This window comes from Chionomys nivalis, chromosome 15 (assembly GCF_950005125.1).
Source record: "Chionomys nivalis chromosome 15, mChiNiv1.1, whole genome shotgun sequence".
Lineage (NCBI taxonomy): Eukaryota > Metazoa > Chordata > Mammalia > Rodentia > Cricetidae > Chionomys > Chionomys nivalis.
Genome location: NC_080100.1, coordinates 62,969,115 through 62,993,011, shown reverse-complemented (window position 1 = coordinate 62,993,011; position 23,897 = coordinate 62,969,115). Strand labels below are relative to the sequence as shown.

General features: G+C 37.7%; 1 protein-coding gene across 1 annotated transcript in view; it reads right to left on the bottom strand.

Moving 5' to 3' along the window:
- The window catches only part of Adgrv1 (adhesion G protein-coupled receptor V1), a 550,578-nt gene that overhangs the window by 195,363 nt on the left and 331,318 nt on the right, over positions 1–23,897 (bottom strand). Inside the window, exon 85 of the mRNA XM_057789515.1 lies at positions 8,124–8,240. Coding sequence (XP_057645498.1) covers positions 8,124–8,240 — 117 coding nt within the window. The remainder of the gene's footprint in view (positions 1–8,123; positions 8,241–23,897) is intronic.

Sequence of the window (23,897 nt, the reverse complement as noted above, 5' to 3'; positions counted from 1 at the left end):
GACTGCTGTGTGCAGGATGCTGAGGTATCCAATGCTGGTTATAAGAGGACAAAAAGTCACCCAAGGTAAACGTCACTCCAGACACATCAGTTGTGCAATATACACTCTAATATAGGATGTTTCTATGTGCATCTGCATAGTGGGTCAACCTGCACTGCAGAAGAGGCAGGTGTCCAGATGGAGGTGTGTAGTGAGTGATGTCTCCATTCATTCAGCTTGGTAAGGCTTGGGGTTTTCTCTGATGTCTGCTTTCACACAGATGGTAATTTCTCACGGAGGATAGCTGAGCCTTCCAGGAACATCTCAGCCACAGACTTAGCTAAGAGGAGGTGAGAAGCTGAGAGAATTGTTCTCTAGGTTCATCCATGAAGGACTTCATAGTGTCACTGGATTCTCAATGACTTGAAAGCTAGCTCCGTGTCAAACTTCTGTCAGTTTGAAAAAATGTAAATGCCTTCCTAACAAGATCCAATCACTGAAATATACTATGAAAAAAGCATTACATTGTATATCATATTTCACCGTATAGACTGGAAACAGTATTTTAAAATATTTTAATTATTCTTGACAACCATCTGGTCCATGTGTAAGATTTTCTCTGACTCATTCAGTTTTCCTGAATTTTTGTCCTTTCTTTCTTTCTTTCTTTCTTTCTTTCTTTCTTTCTTTCTTTCTTTCTTTCTTTCTTTCTTCCTTCCTTTCTTCCTTTCTTTCTTTCTTTCTCTTTCTTTCTTTCTTTCTTTCTTTTCTCTCTCTCTCTCTCTCTCTCTCTCTCTCTCTCTCTCTCTCTCTCTCTTTCTTTCTCTTTGTTTCTTTCCTCCTTCCTTCCTTTCCTTTCTTTTATTCTTCTTTCTTTCCTCCTACCTCTCTTTCTTTATATACAACCAAAAATAGTCATGGATTCCTCATCCTCCTGCCTCCACCTCCCAAGTACTAATATTAAATGCATGATATTAGAGTCACACTTGACCTTAAGTTTTATTTTAATACATTCAGGTAGGCATATTTTGAGATGCATGCCTAGGTCATGAACTTCCTTTCCTAAGCCCTGTCTCTCCTCTCCCCCCGCCATACACAGTACTGGCCCAGAAGCTCCATGTGCCATGTGACCCTGTTCAGCTGGTCACAACTGATTTGAATAGAAACCTGGATTCGTCTGGACCAATCTCTTCATTGAATCACCTTGCAATCCCATGATCACCTAAGCTGTCCATGAAAACTGACCTGCAGCAGCTGTGCTACAGCAACGTCTGGAGAGAGAGTGTTCACAGGGAAGGCTGGACAGACAAACTGCACGCACAGCTTCGGCTGAGTGAGTGCTCTTATCTACTTACCACTGACACGATTCGGTACTGTTTCAATCAGTTTACCTTAGTTTACTATGTCTTCTAAAGTAACTCTCTGTGTGTGTGTGTGTGTGTGCGCGTGTGTGTGTGCGTGTGTGTGTGCCATTCTTGAAGCTAAAAGATAAAGATAGACTGAGAATTTAACCATTTTCCTGTCCTTAAACACACAGCTCCTCTTCTGTAATATGATGTAGAGTGTTAAGTCACGTGTAGTGGTTCCTCATTTGTAATATGATGTAGAGTGTTGAAGTCACATGTGGTGGCTCCTTTTTGTAATATGTAGAGGGTTGAAGTCACATGTGGTGGCTCCTCGTTTGTAATATGTAGAGTGTTGAAGTCACATGTGGTGGCTCCTCGTTTGTAATATGTAGAGTGTTGAAGTCACATGTGGTGGCTCCTCGTTTGTAATATGTAGAGTGTTGAAGTCACATGTGGTGGCTCCTTATTTGTAATATGATGTAAGAGTGTTGAAGTCACATGTAATGGCACATGCTTCTAACCTCAGTACTCAGTACTACTCTGGTAGCAGAAGAATCAGGAATTCAAGGTCACCCTCGGCTGTACAGCCTATTTTAGGATAGCTTGAGGTATATGGGATCTTGCATTATTAAACAAATAACCCAAGACTAATTATATTTAAGATTTATTTCCTTAGAAGTTCATATGAACACTGATAGTAGCATCTTGTGCATAAGACCCTTATTTTTTCTTTTTCTTTCTTTTTTTCTTTTCTTTTTTGATTTTTTCGAGACAGGGTTTCTCTGTAGCTTTGGAGGCTGTCCTAGAACTAGTTCTTGTGGACCAGGCTGGCCTCAAATCCAGAGATCCGCCTGCCTCTGCCTCCTGAGTGCTAGGAATAAAGGCGTGGGCCACCACCGCCCAGCTAAGACCTTATATTCTCATCTTTCCATAACCAACAAACACTTACATGTGAGTAGATATCCATGTTCCAAGAAAAAGAAAATATAGATATGTTTGTTCTCTGTCCATATTTCTATGGTAACATCTAGTAAAGAATGAGAGGGGTTATTTGTACATTAATTGATGAAGCCTTACTATGAGCGGTGGCAGATTAATTTTTGTTTATCTTGTATACAAAACCAGATTTTATAATATCTGGTTAAATGTATTGCTTGTAATCTTTGAGAAAGTGAAAATGAACATATTTTTGCACCATTTTAATTGAGTTTAATAACCATTTTATGAACTGAAATTTCCTCCCACATATGTAAATGTGTGTGTTCATGTGTGTGCGTGAGTGCATGTGTGCATACATACATGTGCATGTATACTTCATCAAACCTCCTATTAAGAGGAACACAAGTTAACTAGTGAAAACTTTAAAATATTAAATGCAAAACATGAGTTTAATCAATATTTATAGAAAAATAAATACAGACCTCATGAGTTAATAATATACATCAATCTAATTTAATTCAAGTAATTTTGTGCTGTATTATTTTAGTACTCTCCGTCTCTCTCTGCCTTCACCCTCTCATATAAGAACTACATTCCCAGAATTAGTAACTGGGACTGTGAAACTTTTAATTGATTCCATTTAAAGTACAAAAAAACTAACTAAAATACCCAAATAAGACTTTTTAGACTGAATATACATAAGAATAAATTAAAGACTGTATCTATAAGCATATTGGTTACATTACTACACAGAGAAGTATCTACACAAAAAAAATCAAAAAACATTGCTTTAGGTATCATAGTTCAGAATTATGGTTTTATATATTCTATAAACACAAATTCATTAGTTCATTATTATATCTTCATATAACCATTAGTATGTTAGAAAAGTATAAAGGAGACATGTCATTTATTTTAGGCTAAATAGGCTATTTGAACTCTATAAATTTCATATGAACAAAGATTTTATCCAGGCTGTGTATAATACTTGGTTATTAATTATTTCACTAGAATCACCAAACTGATTTACAGTATTACATGTAATCTGCAATCACACAAGCTACTAATTCTACCCACTACCACGTGCTCTTAATCATTCATTTTAGATGCAAATCTAAGAAATGTTCCCACATGTCCTTCTCCTTCCCTTTTTTAAAATTATTTATTGCATTAAAAGAATTGCAAGGCTGTTGGAGGCTTGATAATTCAGTATTTCCTGGGTATGTCATTTTTATCTTGGTAATTATCAGTCTGTTGTCTTTAATACTTTTGCAGTTCTGTCAAATTAAATCAATGACAAAGGAAAAGCATGGCTAATTTTAGCATTGCTCTTCCTGTTGCCATGCTCCAGCCCTTGCTACTAAGGAATTAAGATCCTGTATGTTTGTTTCTCCATTGTCAGGCTACATGGAGAAGTTAAGGCAGAAGACATAAATGTTCAAGCATAGTGATTTCTAGCCTATTTTACCGATTTAAGAATGCATTCATCAAGGAAACTTTACTTTCAAATTAAAACATTATGTTTGAATAAGCTGTGACATTAGGAATCAGAAGATGAGATTGTAGAGACAGTGCAAGACTCTCCTGTCCTCTGTGAGGGAAGCAGGTTGCTCTACAGTGATTTAACACAGTGACATGATGGTCATAAAACTGAGCCAAATGAACACAAAAGCAAAGTTACATTTACCTCTACTGTATGTGGATATTGCAAACAATCACAGTTTATATTATAGTTCTTCAGTTAACCCAGGATCTGGTAATTCAACTGGAAGCATGTCTTATGTGACCATACATAATAAAGACATAATATTTATGAATTCTATGAATACTCTCTAAGCAAACAACTATTGTTTATAATACAAAGAACTAACTACCATTAACCAGAATTAATTAGAGACAATAAAATAAATTACAAAATAGCTATATTATAGCATAGAAGAGAGTAGAGTTAAACACTGTAAAAGTAAAGATTCCCAAACATAAATATATATACATTCACATAAAAAGTATATACAATCACAAGGATACACATGTGTGGTTGTTTATAGATTTATAAATATTTGTCTACTCATGGGTATTTGTGGAGGCATACACAGGAAACCATTAGCACTGTTTACCTTTGAGCATGGCATTGGGGATAAAGCAAAAATGTCAAACATACAAAATAGCAAGGAAGATGTACAATTGATTTGACATCACTCTGACGTGCTTTTATTTTGTAATATTAGTATATGTTATCTCCAAAATGAAAGAAAACCAAAACAACTAGTCAGCAGCATAGAGGAAAGACATTCCAACATTTGAAATTCTCGCTGTCAATCTAACTTAGAGTAAACATGACCCTGGCGTCTTAAGGAAGTGGGAAATGATTTCAATGTTCACACTGAGTGATTTTACACGAAGAACAAACAGAAGGGCAGGACAATCATCCTTGGCCCAATATGGAATTTGTGAGTTGTTTGTTTCAAAACCCACCATGCTGTGTGACTCCCCAGTGAGAGAAAGCCAAGCCTGAGGAAGGGAGTAAGGTTGTTGGTGGGAGAGGCAGGGCTGAATAGGCATTTGTGTGCTAACCTAGAGATCAGAGATTAGCTTTGTTAAGGCTTTGTGGCTGGTGTGTGCCTCTCTTAAAATCAGCCTATTCCCATGAAGCAAACATATCCTCCATTCAACGAAAGATATTAATTACATTGCAATAGTAGAATATTCAACATCTCTGCTATTTTAGTCACACGTTAGCCGCTGCAGCGCTAGAAGTGAATGTGCACAGTATACACCCTGCACCGGGCACAGGGCCAGCTTTCTGTATGGATTAATTAGTTTCATATTTTCAGTTTTCAAAGGTGGTGAAACTGTAACCTGATTTGCAAGATAGGCTAAGAGATGTTATATAACTTGTTTATCAATGAGAGGTTCCTCCCGGCAGTGGAAATGTAATCTGACTTTAACATCGGGTGTTGAAAACATGTGACAGAAGAGTAAAGTGCGACCATTTACAAATGCGTATCCTGACATTGAAAATGTGACCCAAACAAAATACCCACCAGTCTGTCATTTTAAAGTGTTTGTTTTAAGGGCATTTTTTTTATCATCTCTATTTATGTGCGTCCTAATGAGTGTATTGCGGGGGTATACATGTGTGGAGGTCAGAGAAGCACTTATTAGAAGCGATTCCTTCCTTTTAACATGTGGGTTCAGTGCTTGAACTCAGGCTCAGTCTTGACAGCAAGCATTTTGCCCATTGAGCCAATTCTCGAACTCAATCTGATAAATCTGTTGCTTTTAATTTTGTGACTAAAGACTAATAATGAACTCATTATCATCACGTGACCCATATATAGCATCTGATTCCCTCCTGTGGTGGTAAAAAAAAAACAAACAAACAAAAAAAAACAGGAAGAAAAATTGTCAGAGTGCTAAGAATCTTTCAAGACTTTAAATTTTTCATTTATTTTATTTTATATGTGTCAGTGTTTTGCCTGCATGTATGTCTGCAAACCATGTATGTGCTCGTGTTCAAGTTTTTAATCTAATTTGCCTCACAGGATTGGACTAATACTAGCCCATCTTACTGCATCATGATTTTTAAGACTGACTTAGATCTTTAAAACGAGTTTCAGCACACAGCATTTTATAAATGGAAAGTACAGATTGGCAAAATGACATCTGACCATAAAGCAAGTTATTAAAAGTAACCTACCTACAATTCAGAAGTTATTGGATTTTCCCTTGTGGTCACACCACAAACCATGCAAGATGCGTAGTGCACCATCTGAAGTGCATTATCCTTCACTGCCACCCGTAACCGCTTCTCTAAACCGTGAGCCACACAGAAACATAGTTAATCTACTAAATATGCATCAGCCACAACCACATTTCCTTGCTGACCAGAAATGTAGGCAAGGAAAAAACAGATTTCCATTAACTTTGGTTAAATCTTATATAGCCTCAGGTTTAATACCCGGAAACAGGGATTCTATGTGAAATACATGCGAAAGTCATTTCTCTGTTTGAATATGACTCACTATTTGATTCACTGTGCTTCCAAAATAATCTCTTCAGCTCCAAGAGTATTACTGGCTGTGAATGCCCTTAACCTGAATGACATTTTCATTTTTAATAGTTGTTGCTCTGGTTCTGCCAAATGCAGAATCCTGGTCCAGGTTTTATCTCCTGCAGGATCTCTGCTGGGATTTCTTTCAGAAGCATCTTCCCAAACCCTTTCCAAGAAAGAACCTTCTGATTCCTCACAAGCTAGGACGTGAACTGTGAACATGGTCTGTGTCCCTAGGATGACTACCCTGAAGTCACGGTTGCTTTCATACTGTTACTCATGTAACCTAGGTCTGTGTGGTACTCTGGTCACACGTCACATTGCCACTGAGTTTATGTTAGAGTGAAATCTCCGGCATTTATATTATAGTTCATAAGTGACACTGTCCTTTTATTATGCAATGTATAAGTACCGGTTCTCATATTGGTTCTACAGGGAGTCTTCCACAGAAGGCTTCCTGCTGTGACTATTCTCTTATCTATGGATATCTTCAGACCTGATAAGAAGTTTCCTGTGTTTTCATCTCCATCATTAATCAGAAACTCAGAATATGTCAGGGACAGGGACAAAGGCCTTCAGGAAACCACTGCAGACTCAGTCCAGGCGGATGGATAACCCACCTGCATAGTCATTTACCAAAACCTCCAGCTTAGATCAAATCCTAAAGTAATCTTGCAATCAGGAGACCTAATAAATTTATTCTAATAAGGAGCTATTTCAGCTTTGTTTATGGCTTACACTTATTTTTAAATCAGTTGACAGAGATGTTAGAGATAATGACATATTTTCCCAGATTTGGGGTTCTAAAAGATCTATAAAGCAGTAATTCTAGGAGTAAGAAATTATCATTTCTGAATCTGCATATTCAGAAACATGTCTTGGACAGAGGAAATAATTGGATTGAGATGTGCAGAGAGGGCCAAGGCCAGAGGCCTATTCAAGAATCTCCTTCCTCTCTCTCTCTCTCTCTCTCTCTCTCTCTCTCTCCCGCGTGCGCGTGCGCACACACTCTCTCTGTCCCTCTCTCTGCTCTTCTTCTCCCTCTTTCCTTTCAAAACCCACTTAATAAATACCCAACCTCACTCTGTCTCTTGCCCGCCTCAAAAAAAAAAAAAAAAGAATCTCCCTCTGTCCCTCTCTGCATCGCTGCCACACCTACTGCTGTTGATCACTGTAAACTCTTTTGCCTCCTCCCTGTTCTTACTCAGCACAGGAGCTATTCTTCATCAGATACTCATACCAGATATGGATAATTCAGGAACTGCCAGCTCCTGCATTCCTGACAACAAATCTACACCCCAAATTCTGCATTAATGAAAATAAATACCCAGAATTGTTCACTTTGTTTCTCCTGACACTTCTCTATTTGGTAGGAATGTCCCACCATCTTATGGTACAGTTAACACTAGTACCTGGTATTCCCAGTCATTCTTTCCTACCTCCAGTTAACCGTAAGCAGGAGTATCTTCCTAAATCCAAAATCTAATCACACCATTCCCTTTCTTCAACAGCTTCTATGATGATGCAGAGAATGCAGTTCGAAGGGCTTATTCTATAGGGCCCATATTTCAAGTTTCTTCTTCTACACCTTTTTGTTTTCAGTCATGCTAGATTTGCCTCATTTTTCCTAACTGTGCTCTCTGGTGCGGCAAAGTTACTACACATTCTTGCATTTACACCCTGGGAAAGGTGTGATGGCTATATTGGGATTATTTCTCCTTCAGTATGAAGAACACCAGGCACTAAGGCCACTTCAGGACCCAGAGTCATTGGAGGCAGCGGTGGAGAATGAATGAGCAACCAACCTGAATGAGCATCCAGCTGAACTGGCATAGATACAGGTAATGTGTCACAGCAGCCATGGCAGCGCAGCTCTCATCACTGAGCTGGGGACTTGCATATGCAGAAGCCAGGAACACAACCTGGAAGAAAGAGATAGTTCTATTTTAAGTTGTGCTAAGATTGATGAAGACTGTCCAGAAAACAAGTCAATTTCTCATCTGAATCTGTAACTGAGAGAAAGGCATGGCTGGCCTGTTGCCTGACTCACATAAGAGCCAACCTCAAGGGCAGTGTGTGAAGTTCCGTACATCTAAGAACTCATAAAGGATATAACATTATGTGCTATGCTGCTGTAAGGCTCTCAAGAGCAAATTCTCAGAGTAAACCACATTCTTGTCACTGCTGGACCAAACCCGGAGCTTTGAAAGCCATTTATTCCAGCGAGGCAGGGAAGAAGCAGTGTGGAAATGCCATTTCCAGCAAATGAAACAGGCACATCAAGAAGAATCTTTGACTTTCTGCCCATCTTCCACCTCCTGCCAGCAACATGCAGAACAAATAAGCTTCAAGTATGGTTAAAATTGTCTCAAAATTACCTAAATGGTGGAATTTTTGTATCACCTTCAAGCCTGTGTTCAATGTCACCCTTACATCGAAAATGACTGCTTCCACACTACTTAAATCATATCTCTTTTCTCTCTTTCCCCACACGTTTGAATCTTAACTCTTTTTATAAAATGAATCCTCATGTCCTTCTACCATACTGTAGATCATCATCATCTTCTTCATTATTTCACTGACTAGAATATAAGGGCAGAAATTTTTACTCTTTGATTTTGCTGATGAATTTCAAACACCAGATCTTTGGCATCTGGTAGAATTCAATATATACCTGTTGAATAAATGGTCAAAGCAAGTGGAAGATCATTTTGTATTATTCCAATATAGACTACAATATCAAATTTTATAATGGGAAATACAGTTAGAAAAAGAAAGATTGGTGCAACAATATAATACTATAACATCTGAACAAATGAACTTTGTACTTAATTTCTTCAACAGTAATAGCAAAGTTGGCAAAAATTAAAGTATAGCCCTTTTATATCCTAGAGTTTCAGAATTATTGTAAAAATGGAGCTTCCTAACTCAATTTTCTGTTTATTTAGTCCTGGGCTTGGCATCTTCACTATACATTGTTACAGCCAGCAAGTGCCAGCATTTAAAGTATAAACTATAAACTCACTGTGCATTGTTTCTTAATAATCTAGAAGATAGGAGTGCCACCCAAATTAGCAACAAACTCATGCTGCCAGAACACAGCACACAGCAGTTTCTGAATCATGACGGCTTGTCCTTAGAGCATGTTTAGATTTTCCTAGACTTCAGCTTCTGTGTGTAACTTCCAAATAATGAAAAACATATTTCAAATTCCACAGAACCTCACTGAACACCTTCTAGGTCCTGAAAACTGGGTAAGACTTGGCCTTTAAAAAAATCCTCAGAAGTAAATGTCTGTATAACTCCACCTCCACTCCCAGAATCCCTGTGACAATTTGTCTTCGTTTTTAAGCACACTGGCATCTCTTTCACCGACTCTATAAATGTACCTGCAACAACACTAATCCTCTCAATCTTGGACTCTGAAGGGTAGAACTTTGTAGAAATCTGATGTGTTCTTTATATTCAACCTGAACAGTTTGCTATAAAAAATAACCACACAAATTGTAACTGAGAATACATATTTAATTTGTAGATTCTGTGAAACTGTAAATGGAATGCTGATTAAGTGTATTTTCCTAACATTTTTTAGAAGCAATCAAATCACTGAAGGTAATTGTTTAAAACTGCCCCTGCTTCCAGAACATAGTTTCAACATCCCAAATTCCATTCATAGGGTATGCTATCTTCAAGTTTTTTTAGATTTGGATCTGTCTTCCTAAGTTATAAGAACACCAGTACAGTTCTGTGACCCATCAAAACTCTTTCAATTTGTTCTCTGAATATTGAGAATTACTTCTCACTGTGTGAAAGAAAATTAGTAAGATAAAAATGAGCTGCCTTCACCTTTAGCAAAGATGAGCTCAAAATACTTCAAAAGCTTACATGTCGTGTCAATAGACCTGCGCCAGATAGTTCATTTAAATACTGAAATGAAATAAAGCAAAATAAAACAATCTTCATGCATTAGTAGTTCACAGAACCTTAAGACTATATAATCTAAGAACAGATGGGCTCTGAGCTCTGGGTTTTCTACAAAACAATAAGAGATACCAGAATAAAAATTATTTTCATAGCTGTCCTTTGAGAACAATTCAGTTGAACACTGCAAAGTCAAAGAAGCAATTATCCAAAGGTACTTAGTTTCCCATGTGTTGACCCTTTCTGCACCTAAACACTTGTTCCCTTTAGAGCACTGTGTTGGGCAAGATGAGCACACAGAATGCCAAAGGTGACTGTGTACCACAAGCATGACACCATGTGCCGTACCTTGTGCATAAACATAAAACTTATCTCTGAATAATGTCACATTATATGATTTTATCTCAATTTAATAAATAATAGTAAAAGAGGGGCCTGTGGGATAATTAACATGTTTGTAGATCATTAAACATGGTTTAGAGTCAAAGGGGAATTCAGAATCTGGTGCGCCTATTTTAAGACCAACAGTTTAAGTCTTCCTGATATGACATGATGTTGTCTGCATGATTGAACCAGATACAAGCCTCATTTCAAACTGCTGAAATCTTATTGATTCTCAATTTTTCCAAATTCATGGCTTATGGTAACTGAAAATAATGTCAAGTGTCATATTGACCATTGCTATTCCTATCTCTATATTGTTATAACATATGTACATCATAACAAAGGGCAGAAAATATAACCACCTACAAGGATGAATTGTTGTAGAACATTACTTTAACCATGTGAAGATGTACTACATTTTTGTTGCAGAATATTACTTTAACTACATAAATGTGTGCTACAATTGTTTATCTATGTAAAGTTGTATTGCATTTGTTTTTCCCTGCCTACCTTAGGCACCAGATTGGTTTAATAAAAAGCTGAATGGCCAATAGCTAGGCAGTAGAGAGATAGGCAGAGCTGGCAGGCAAAGAGAAGTAGGAAGAGGAATCTAGGCTTGAGAGACAAGAGAGAACAAGAGAGAAAGAGGGGGAGACACCCAGGGCCAGCCAGCCAGCCATGGAATAAGCAAGGAAGCAGGACACACAGAACGAAAGAAAGATAAAAAGCCAGAGGCAAGATGAGGATGAAGAGAAACAGCTTAATTTAAATTAAAAAAAAAGCTAGCCAGAAACAAGCCTAAGCTAAAGCTAAGCATTCATAACTCATAAGTCTCTGTGTTGGGGGCTGGCAGTCTGAGAAAGTCTGCTACAGTGCTCAATATTTCGTTCATTTAAAATAAAGTAAAATTTTGTTCTGCTGGTGGATGACAGCTCTACCATGCCAATGGAGAGAATAGAAATAAATGTGTCCCTGATTGCTGCTAAATAAAATCTAATAATAAATATTGAGTTTTCTGTTTGTCTCAATTCTTACTATTTCTTGAGATACATTTTCCCCTTTCCCACATAACGGTGGAAACTTACTTTTCTCCGAATCCATTCTTCAATGTCTCTACTCTCTGCCTGTCCCAAGCCTTCTTAGTTTTGATAGGGCCAGCTAATTCCATCTGCCTATACTAATCATCGTGTTTTCTAGATTCTCCCATTTTAAATGGGAGGACATTGGTACTAAACAGCCAGCTGTAGTTCTTTCTTGTAGTGGGCAGTCAATAATGGAAAGCAGCTATATGCATAATGTAATAAATTGTGACAAGTGTTTCTAACAGAAAAGAGTGAGTCTGAGGGGAACGAAGAGGATGGTCAGTTCTGTGAAGAGGACTCAAGGACCTGTGCAGAGGGAATCCTAAATCCTACCTGCTTCCTACTCATTTTCTTTAAACTCACCGCCTGATGGAACTCTCTAATCTGTGTGCTCCTGCTGTTCTTCAAATGCACTTTCCGTCGTTTTTCCTTATTTACACTAGATTTTCTTTCCCATCTTTCCTAGGCACCATTTGTCAACTTTGACATTAGCTCATGGCTGTTTATTTCAACCAAACAAACATTGTGGATGCCAGACAAGGGCTCAGCCACTTAGCTAGAAACTCTTGGTCTCCATGTTTCTCAAATATAAGAGAATTAGATGCCCCACAACTTTCAGTTCTTAGGTGAAGAAAACATCAATGTCTCAGAATATTGTCTTTCTAAGAAGAAGGGGAAATTCTGGTCATGGCACACACAGTAAGGGAAAAGGCCATGTGATGACGCGGGAAGATGGTGACCAGCCAAAACCAAGGAGGAAGGTCTCAGACATGTTCAAATCTGCAGACACCAGAAACTAACCCAATATATTTCCCTCTGTAAAGAACCAAGATCATTCCCTTCTATCCTTGCTGTACTGGGAATGTGCTCTGGTAATTGTGATTGAAATTTGTCAAATTCTATTTCTATGTCAAGATTGTCATTATTTCCTACTTTAGTTTGCTAATGTAAGTTACATTGATGTTTGGATACTAAGGACAGCTGTCTCTTTGTTGAGATGCACTAGGCTCTTATTGACTAAACTGCTCAGAGGTTCACACTGGTGCTGGTGATGAGCACTGGCTGACAGGACAGGACTTCCCAGGCAGCACAGTCTACTTAATAGTTTTCCTTCTGACGGCTGTCATTATTAGCAGACATCTTATATTTACAGACCACGCAAGTCTCGCATTTCATTGCTATAACCCTTGCTTGGACACAGTTATCTTTAAAGCATACATAGATAATAAAATTTCCTCTGCATTTGCTTTTTGATTAGTTTTTCTGCTGCTGCTTGTGTACAAGTTCACATTCCCATCTGGTAGCATCCCTTCTGCCTGAAGGATTTCAGTCTTCCCACAGTGCGATACTGCTGGCAATACCTCCCTTCACTTATGTATTTGAAATATCTTTCTTTCACCTTCATTAGAAAGCAATAGCTTTAAACTATTATGCTGACCATAATAACAGTCATAATAGTGACCATCATAATGGCCAACAGTTTTCTCTTTCAGTTCTTAAACATGTAACTATACTGTCTCTGTGTTAGTATTATTTCTAAAAGGAAATCAGCCTTAATTCTTATATAAAATCTTTGTTTCTGTATTTGTGGCTTTTAAGTTTTTCTCCCTGTAACAAACTTTGAAGAGTTTTATCATGACAGTCTTATTTAGTGCCTTTATATTTCAGGTTGTAGATTACTGGTTGATTTGTAGTTTTACAGCAAGCTTGGAAAATTTTCCCCTATATTTTTCCATTCACACTCTTTTACAGATGTTGCTGAACCTCAATTACACACACACCAACCCTTTTCACTTTCCCTACAACTCTCTAATATTCTCTCAGCCTCTATGACTTTCAGTCTTTCTGGTTTCAGGTTTAGAAAATTATATGACTATGCTTTCAATTTGACTGACTTTTTTTCTTTCATTATTTCTAGTCTGTTAATTTTACTTGGTATATGTTTAAACTTTTAGATTACATGTCATAACTCATGTGTGGGTTTGATTCATTTTAAATATTGTTAAAATATAGAATTCTGCTGTCATTGTTTTAAATTTCTTCTTGTCTGCCAATTACAACATCAGTTAACACTCAGTATCAATTAATTTATTGGCATGTCATATTACGGGGTATGTTTTCCTGCCTATTGGCAGCGTTATATCTTTTGGTCATTTTACTTGGATTCCTATGAAATAATCCCCTTGGGCCCTTCTCAGTACCCCCTGTTACAATCTGTTGTGATGCCCACTGTGCTAAGCCAAAGGTAATTATTCCCTGTGGCTGACACAGGACCGTTCTCTGCGCACTGGGAAGCCGTGGGTCTGCTGATGAGTATTCTGCCTAACCACCAGGGCTTGCCCCGACTCTCACCTAGTCTCCAGTTCTGAATCTGCCAGAGTCTACACTCATACTTCTTTATGCCAAAACCTGAAAAATCTCATGATGAAGGTCTCCAGGGAAAGTAAGCCCACTTTATTTAGCATACATCAGAGACCACTTGCCTTCATTGACAGATGGCAAATGCTTATTACCTAGATTCAAAGCAGAAATCTACTCGGTATTTATTATTTTGAATTTTGTTTAAATATTTTGTACTAAAAGCTTAAAAATTTCCATGGTGTTCAGATTTGAAAAAAAAATACTTAAATAATTATTTCCATGCTCATTACTGGTGAATTTTGGCAACTCACATTGCCTAAACTATGTAGCTTCTATTAATCACAAAAAGTTTTATATTTTTCAATGTTAGCTAATAAATAAGTGGGTCAAAATATTAATTTCCATGATAAAACTAAATTTTTAAGTTAGAAAATCACATATTTTTGACCTTTAAACTATCCTTTTTTGTTTTTGTTTTTGTGTTTTTTGTTTTTCAAGACAGGATTTCTCTGTGTAATACTCCTGGCTGTCCTGGAACTAGCTCTGTAGCCCAGGCTGGCCTTGAACTCACAGAGATCCACCTGCCTTTGCTTCCTGAGTGCTGGGATTAAAGACGTGCTCCACTCTTAAACAACAGAGATCCATCTGAATAGGATTTGATGGTGGTTATTTGTCCATAGTTGCCATGGTAAGAATACAACACCAATCAACATGGCAACAGTTTTCCAAGGCACATTCTGCTCGCTCCTGTTCCTGAATACTCATCCCTGAATATATGAATGCACACAGGAACCTAGAGAGATCACTGGCCTCTGACTAGTGCTTTCACTGTGAGGACATTAGGTTGTTTCTTGTCTTCTTACTATATACAACAATGGAAATGTACAAATGCACACAATAAATAAATGCATGGCTATAACTGAGCACCAGAGGCACATAGATATTGGGGTGCTCCGTTAGTACAGAGTCAGATAAACATGCTTGTTTTAGTAATATGGCTTGAAGAAAGTCAATCAAATTTGCATTAAAAAAGCAGTTAGCTCAAAGTCTTGTGACATCTCTTTGGTAGCATGATAGCAGTACAGTAGCATTCACTCACAAATCCAGACATATTCAAAGGTGATCTGACAAAGTATAACCAACTGACTATACGAGAATAAACCAAAGGTCTTTTCCAATATGTTTATGGAGGTATTTTCCTTAAGTTTTATTTCTACCTTTATCTTTAAGAAATAATTTTCTCTCTGGAAAAATAGGATTTTTATGAGTCATTCATTAACTTCAAAAAGACATAGACTAGATTTCTCTATCTGGGACACGCCAAAGATGCGCTTAGTCTCATGTGCTACATGCCCTGCAGCCATGACTCGTCCTGCCCTTTAATACCTATGCAAATTAGTGGACCATGCTTCCAGTTTAGGTAAAGAAAGCTAAGACCAAGCAAAGTAAACTTTCCAAGGTTACAGACCTAAGATATGACAAACCCAGAACTTTAGTCAAGTGTGTTGACTCCAAAGCCTGTGCTCCTAATCATGTCTAAAACTTAAAATGATGCTAGACTCTACCCCAAACATCACTAAGACCACATACTTCCTGTTTGTACAGAAGGTTCTCAAGAAATAGATTAAATCCTTTCACTTGAAAAAAGAACACATATAGAGGTGGGGTGAAACAATAAACAAGATGGTTTTAATGTCACAAAGTTACAACTGAAATTTAAATGTAGTCTTGGATTTTCAAAGTTCTAATAATTGTTAATGACTGACCTTAAAAGTTCTGTAGAAACAACAATCTTCTGTATCTGTAGGTCACACAGAGAAAGCCATCATAAAGACATGGGCCACTGAGCCTTGTGCTTCAGTACTGTGGTGGCTTAAATGACAATGGTCCCCATAGGCTCATATGGCTGAACACTTGCTCTGCAGTTAGTGGAACTGTGTGCGAAGGATTGAGAGGTGTGGCAGTTTTGAAGAAGGTGTGCCACTGGGAGGGTAACTTGATGCTTCAAAAGCCCAGGCCATTCCTAGCTAGCTTTTTATTTTTCTCCCCCAAGCTTGGATCTGAATATGAGACCTTAGCTACTCCTCCAGTGCCATGGTTGCCTGCCTGCTGCCATGTTCTCCATCATAATGGTCATAGACTCTAACCCTTGGACCCTAAGCCCCCAAATTCAATTCTTTCTTTTATAAGTTCCCTTCGTCATGGTGTAATATTACTGCAACAGAAAAATAACTAAGAAAAGTACTTTCCATATGAATCTGAAAACTCACATTATATAGGATTTTGTTGCTGTTGAATCACTACTGAAATAAAACTGTGTTCATTTTCCATTTATTTTTTGTTATCAATATATGTATATATATCTAAATATCTTAGATAAATAACTCAATCAAGAATGTAGAAGTCACTTAAAATTATATGAAAATTTACTTGGAATATATAATATATTTAAATATATTACAAGTTAAAAAAATAAAATGTATTTTTTCTGTACCTTAACTTCAAGGGTATGATTTCATTTCCCTTCTCATTCTAGTCATGTTTTAAACTATGACCCAGAATTCCCGACTGCCATGTCCATCAGAGTTGACAAAGAAGGCAACACACATCAACGATTAATTTTATTGCTTTATTATTTGTGTGAGAATGAATTTTCAAGCACAAATATATTATAGTTCTCTATGAAGGGGCTCAAATGAGATAAATTACATGAATATATAAATATATATAATTTGAATATAAAAGCAATCTTCCTTAGAATCTTTTTTTCATTCTTTTCCATTAACACACACACACAAGTATTTATTTGTGTGTCTATGTATGCACGTTTGTGCCACTGAGTGCCTGTGGAGTTCAGAGATATGTACTGTGACACACATGCACACATACACAAACACAACATAAACAAATGTAATAATAAATGAACACATTTAAACATTTTAGAAGAAGAGGGTAGGTCTAACACTTTGAGCCACTCTGTCACAGTAAGCATGGCTCCTTTGGAGTCCTCATTTACATGAAAATGGTGAGGTGAGCACACAACTAGCAGCAGAAAATTATCCTTGCTCTCAACTGGGAAATTATTTGGGGATTGATAGAATCGCATTTTAAAGAATTATACGTTATCAATTAAGTCATGGCTTCTTGTGACTTTATTTATAGGTATGAAACTTTTTTTTTCAACTTTGTGTCAATTATTGGATAGGACACATCAGGATACTTACAATGACCTAAGTTATTAAAAGTTTGCTAACAGTGTGTTATATTCTATAGAAGATTTGTGAACTCCAAAATTATCATAAACTGAGAAATATTGTGTGCGCACTTGGCAGTGTTTTGCACATTTGGCAATGTTTGGACACCAATGCATGGGAACGGAAGTAACCATCACTGAGAGGGTTTATATGGTGTGGCAGTAGACATTCTGTCAACTGAGAACAAAGCTGGCTTCACTTATTCTCATAGTCTTTCAAGGACATTTCTCCTTTGTCGTAGCAGAAGAACAAACTCATAGGTAATGGGTGACAAAATCCAGGCTTACCTGACTCCAACTCAGTCCCATTTCTGATGCTGCCTTGTTGGCTTATTTGTTTGTTTTTGAGACATGGTCTTAGTGTATAGTCCATGCTCTCCTGGGTTTCACAATCCCCCTGCCTCAGTCATTAGTGCTGGGCTTACAGGCATGCACCACGACACCTGCCATTCTCTGCCACCTATATGCTTTTGCGTCAACAATGCTGACATTTAGCAACACCTGCCATTAGTTCCTTGACTGGGGAGACAGAATTTGAGATTTGCACTTATGTTTCAAGACAATTTCTGTTATATTTCTCTTCCCATGTACTTGACAACCCTTGACAATGATGACTGTTGTTTGTTGCTGTTGTTCCTGCTGTTTTGACTTGCTATTTTTGTTTGTTTGTTTTATTTCATGAGACAAAGTTTCTCTGCATAGCCTGTACCTAGAACTTGCTTTATAGAACAGGCTGGCTTCAAACTCAGAGAGATCCACCTGCCTCTGCTTCCCAAGTGCTGGTATTAAAGGTGTGCGCCATCATGCCCAGAGATCATTGGATTGTTAATCAATGAATACATGCTATAAACTGGTTTTTGAATTTATTTATTTTTGAATTTATTTTTAATAATAAACTTCATTATTAAGTGATAAAAAGGTGAAATGACTATCAATAGAAAATGTAGTGGCTTTCTTTAAGAAGTTAATGAAATGTTTTTGCTACAGAAAATTCAGAAGCATGAAATGACAAAAAGGGGGGCTGTTTATTAAAAAGTAGAAACCATAAGATGGGGCTAGAAAGAAAGCTCGGCAGCTAAGATTGCAACTGCTATTTTAGAGGAGAGGGGTTCAATTCCCAGCATCCACATAGTGGTTCACAACCACCCATTACTCTAGTTCCAGGGGATCTCACACCATCTTCTGGATTCCATGGGAAACATGCATGCGTGGCGCACAAATATACACATAAGGAAAACATCCATGTGCGTAAAATTAAGATAAATAACTATCAAAAATTTAAAAATACATGCAAGTAAATATAAGCAAATCGAAATCTCCATGACCAGTTAGGGTACACATCCCTTGGGGAGACTGATTCACCCTCCAAACAGGCATTAATTGCCTGTAGTTCTTTATCTAGGGGTGGGGTATCGTGGGGTTTCCCCCTTCTACCTTGGTGTGTCAACTGGTGTTTCCATTGTTTAGGTCTTGTTTGTTTAGGTTACCGGACTGTTGAGAATTCCTGGGTGCAGCTTTCCTGTCCTAAATAGAAAATACGACCTCAGTGCAGGCATTCTGGTCCTCTGGTTTACAGTTTTTCTGTCCCTTTTCCTGTGTTCTTAGCGAAGGCTTGGTTTGAATTTCAAACCTGTTCATTTTATTACTAGTACCATTAAAAGTTGTTTGCTTAAAGCATAGTAACAACAGAGCAACCGTTCGGAGTTCTGTTCTCTAAGGAAGCGTAAGTTGGATTAACTTCATGCAAATGCTAATTGTTATTGGTAAATAGAGACAAGGGGGAGGTAAGATTCCAGTCTATAGACTCCGTTCATGAGAAGTAATCAACTTCAAATTGAAGCCTGTCTTTTCATTCCACGGAGTATGTAATTCACAGTGCATCTATCCAGTTACCGATGCTGGCTTTGTTTCTTGGCTATTGTGAATACTGCAGCAGTTAGTTTGGATATGGAAGAGGCCAGCAGAAGGGAACAGAGTCGGGGTGGACCAAGAACAGCAAAGAGTAAGAGACACATGATGATGAAACTCATATATGCTAATCTAAAAAGAAAGATTTTAAGATTATGCTAGTATGGATCTTAACTATCTACACATAGCTAATATATTAAACATTTATTTGCCAGGCTGGTGCTATTGGGAACTGGTGACATCTTTAAGATGTAAGGACTTCAAAGGGATTAAGACATTGCCCCTTCCTCCTCCGCTTCCTTTACTAGCCATGAGGTGAACATGCTGCCCAGCGCATTCTCCTGCCATGATGTGCTGCTGCATGCTCCAAGGAATGCAGTCGAGAGAGCAGAGGTCAACACAGGCAACCCTGAGCCAAGACAAAGCGCCTCTCTTTGTAACTTACTTATTTGTCACAGTCACAGAGAGCTTGCTGATGAACATTCACCACTAGAAGGGCAGAGTTTCCAACATTTAGGGGCTGACAATAATTATAAATCTTCATTTTTCATCAATAAAATAAGACACAGGAGTCTTCAAACTTGATTTTACTTTTAAAACTATCTGTAATACCTGTCCCAATACAAACCAGAATAAACTATAATCCTTGTACCTCCTATACCATGTAAGCAAACCGGCGCCTTCCCCAGATCCAGATGATTACTATAGAGTCTGTAAAAGACATGATTCCTACTCAGAAAGAGACAACACCACACGTGCAGCGAAGCGAAGCACAGGCACAGGCGCAGACCTCCTCCCCCTTTCCCCACTGCTTCTGTTTTTACCATAAATGTTATGATTATTGCTTGATATGAAAATGTAAAACAAATATAAAATAAGGGTAAGACTTCTCACTTTAGGTATCAGTAAAATATTCAGAATTTTTCAATGAATTGCATTATCCATGGGAGAAAATATACATAAATAAGAGGATATTGCTTGTGAATTAATAATTTATGATTATGAGAACTTGTAATGCATACAACAAGGTGCCTCCCTTTTTCTTTATCTTGGGCAATTAGTTCTCAAATTCTGCCGACAGACTTTGAAAGACCCCTTGACTAAGCCAGTCCCTCCACATCTTTCTATTCCTACCCCTTCCATGGACTCCCTTCTGTCTACAATGAATAACTGTCATAACTAATTAGTGTTAAGTAGTCTGCCAATGTTCATGTATACTAATATGTCTTTGTATGGCATGTGAGTGTATAAGTGTTCATTCTTGTGCTCACGTGTGTGGGAGCTTCTATGTGGACCTGTGGGGGACAGAGGTTGATGATGAGGTCCTCTTCAATTGCTCTCCATGTTTTCTTTTTAGACAGGGTTTCTTCGCCAAACTTGGAGCTCTGCATCTCAGCTCTGTGGGCCAGGAGTTCTGCAGCTATACCTGTCTCTAGCCACATCCACGGCGGTTACAGAGCCTTGCAGACAGGCCCATGTTTTAACCGGGGGTTAGGGATCAAAATTCAAGTCTTCATGGCTTTATGAAAACCACAGTATTTGTTGAGATATCTCCCCAGACCCACACTTACATATTTGAAGGAAAGGAAGAAAGAGAGAAAGAGAGAGAGAGAGAGAGAGAGAGAGAGAGAGAGAGAGAGAGAGAGAGAGAGAGAGAATAGTCTACATTTCTGCGAACTTTTAAAATACTTGAAACACTTATTTCCTTTTCTGTTTTCTTTGCTTCTAGATTCCCTACTAGCCAGATGTTGGACTCCCTGGCCTGATTTTTTTTTTAAAATATCCTCAGACTTTACAGCATCTTTCTCTTTGCCTACTATGTCAAGCTAATGAAGAGAACTGCTCATTTAAAATGTTTTAAATTGTAGTACAGCACACACACACACACACACACACACACTACACTTGTACTACAGAGGACATTTCTAATGTCCTGTAAGGTTACCTCTGTCACTTGTAGTCTTGACCATGAAGCTAACATGATCACCACACAGGCAAGCATTGCTACCAATGAGTTCTGCCTCTTTTGAAATTCTGATAAATGGAAACCAGCAACATGTATGATTTTGTACATGGTAGATGTCTCTTGTCATATGTCAGTGAGATTTGTTCATGATCAATTCCACTGATAAATTTAAAAAATGTATTATTTAGGATACATCAGATAGATATATCAGTGGTTTACAATACATGGTTACAATTAAGAAAGCTGCATTAAGTATTTCATGTATCTTTATTTTATGAATTGCTTCCTTTTGGGTATATACTTAGAAATCAAATTAAAATGTAGATAAAATGTGTCTACGTGTTTAAAAGTTTATATGTAGCAGTTACTTAATATTTAATCAGTACTTAATATGTATGCTATCTGTTTTCATTTCAGTCACTCTAGCTGAACAGTTGTTTATCATAGTGGCTCATATATGTATATATGTGCATGCATATATATATATACAGTTCATATATGTACATGTATAAATAGATATACATACACATACACACATATGGTAAACATACATCTTTTTCAACATTATCACTCAAACCCAGGGCCTTTGGCATGCTAACCAAATGTTCTATCATGCTAGGCAAGTATCTTATCACTCATTTACATCTCTAGCCTTAGTTTCATGAAGCAGGATTTTGGTATGTAGCTCAGTCTTTGAACTGGTTTTTAGCCTAGACTGGACAGGAATTCCTTCTTAAGTTTTCTGGGTGTAAGGCTTACAGGTGTGCACGACTAGGCTGAACTCTCATCCCACCCCCAGAGATAAATACCATCCTGACATTTTAGTACTCAATCCATATGTAATTTTGGATATTTCATATTCTTATTCACATCTTTCTTTATATTAGACTGTATGTAGGGAGTGAGGAAATTAATGAAGTCCTGAGTGAATGTGTCCTGTTGATATGGGCACTGACATGTCAAAGGCACTAACATTTTCAGACTCAGGGAACTGACAGTATCTTCTGGGTGAGGCTCCAAGGAATGGCTAAGCCTTGCTCTGGTTCAGAAACACATGGTTGTGAATGATTGACAAGTATGTGCAAAAACTAGCAATTTCAGTCTCTTCCTCTGTGATGACTGACACCTGAGACTGCTTCCCTACAGAGGCCTCCTACCAAGACCTCCACCTTCTTCTTCCTCAGTCAAAGTGAACACGGCCCATCTGATCTCAGCATTTCTGTACATGTGCCTGTGTCTTCCCTTTCTTTATTCTGCTGCCAATGAGTAAGATTTCTAGGAAAAAGCTGTGCAGGACATGGCAGTTGTACTTAGCTCATTTGCTTCTATAGCATTAAGATTTCAGGCTTTAGCACCAAAGAGCCCAAGTTTTAAATTTTAACACCCCCAGGAGTTAAAATAATAGTATTATAGAAACTAATTAAGTTTCAAACTCTAGTATCTATATAATTAAATTGAAGTTAATAATAACTACCTAATAGGGCAACTATTTAATATAAGTTCTAACATATTCAGTATATGCCCACCTTTTCTATTTAAGGTAGTGGGTCCTAATGCTATGACCCTTTAATACAGTTCCTCATGCTGTGGTGACCCTCAACCTTAAAATTATTTTGTTGCTACTTCATAACTATAATTTTTCTACTGTTATGAATTATAATATAAATGTCTGATATGCAGGATATCTGATATGTGACCCCTGTGACTGGGACCTTTGACCCCGAAAGGGTCCTAACCTGCAGGTTGAGAACTGCTGATTTAAAAAGATATTTGGTATAAGAACATGACTATTGCATCTCAGGAAGTCTTGAGTTTTATCCTTGGTAAAATTATGTTATATGGATACATCAGAAAAATTTTTTAAAAATGTATATAATTTTACTTTACTCAATGGCACCAAATTTATTTAAATCAAAGTAGATATTAACTTTATTATGCCATGAAGTCACATCAGTGATAGTGATGCCCCTGCAGGGAGACAGGAAATGTGTATGCTTTTACCCTATAACATCACCTCTGTGGACCATATGTATACCTTTGTTGACAAAACATGAACTTTCAGGCAGAGTGCCGTGCTCATCATCTTCCTTATCCCCCGTGGGACAGCTTTCTTTCTCTACTCCTCCTCTGATGTTCTATTGCTCTGAGTTTTCTCCCAAGTGTCTCTCATAAACCCATTTCCATCTCCTATAAAACTCCATGCCACATAAATCTGTATTTTAGATTCATTCTCTCTCTTGAAATCCACACTGATATCTTTAATAATCCACTCAGCAAATAATAACCATAGATAATAAAAATGATTATAGCCAAACCTCAAATCAATATTTTTCCTCCCACATTTATCCTCTGCTGGAGAAATGTCTATACTGCGGTAAGCCCTCCTGGCTGTGGTCTTGCAGTGCCTAGACCATCTCTGCCGTGTCATCTGCTGTGTGACATCAGCATCTACCACGTTCTGCCTGCTCCTCACTCTGTGCAGATCCTTCTGCAAATCAGGAAGCACTCTGTGTGTTCTTTGTACATATTCCCCTCTTTTCCAGAACATCCTTCTTCTGGGATGTTCCTGCATCATCTTATATACGTCAGATCAAATGTCATCTCCTTGGACACAGTCCCCTAACCACATTGTTTTTCTGTCTTATCAGCTTACATATTTCTCTCACGGCTTTCATCACAATTTCAAAGGATCATCATAAGTAAC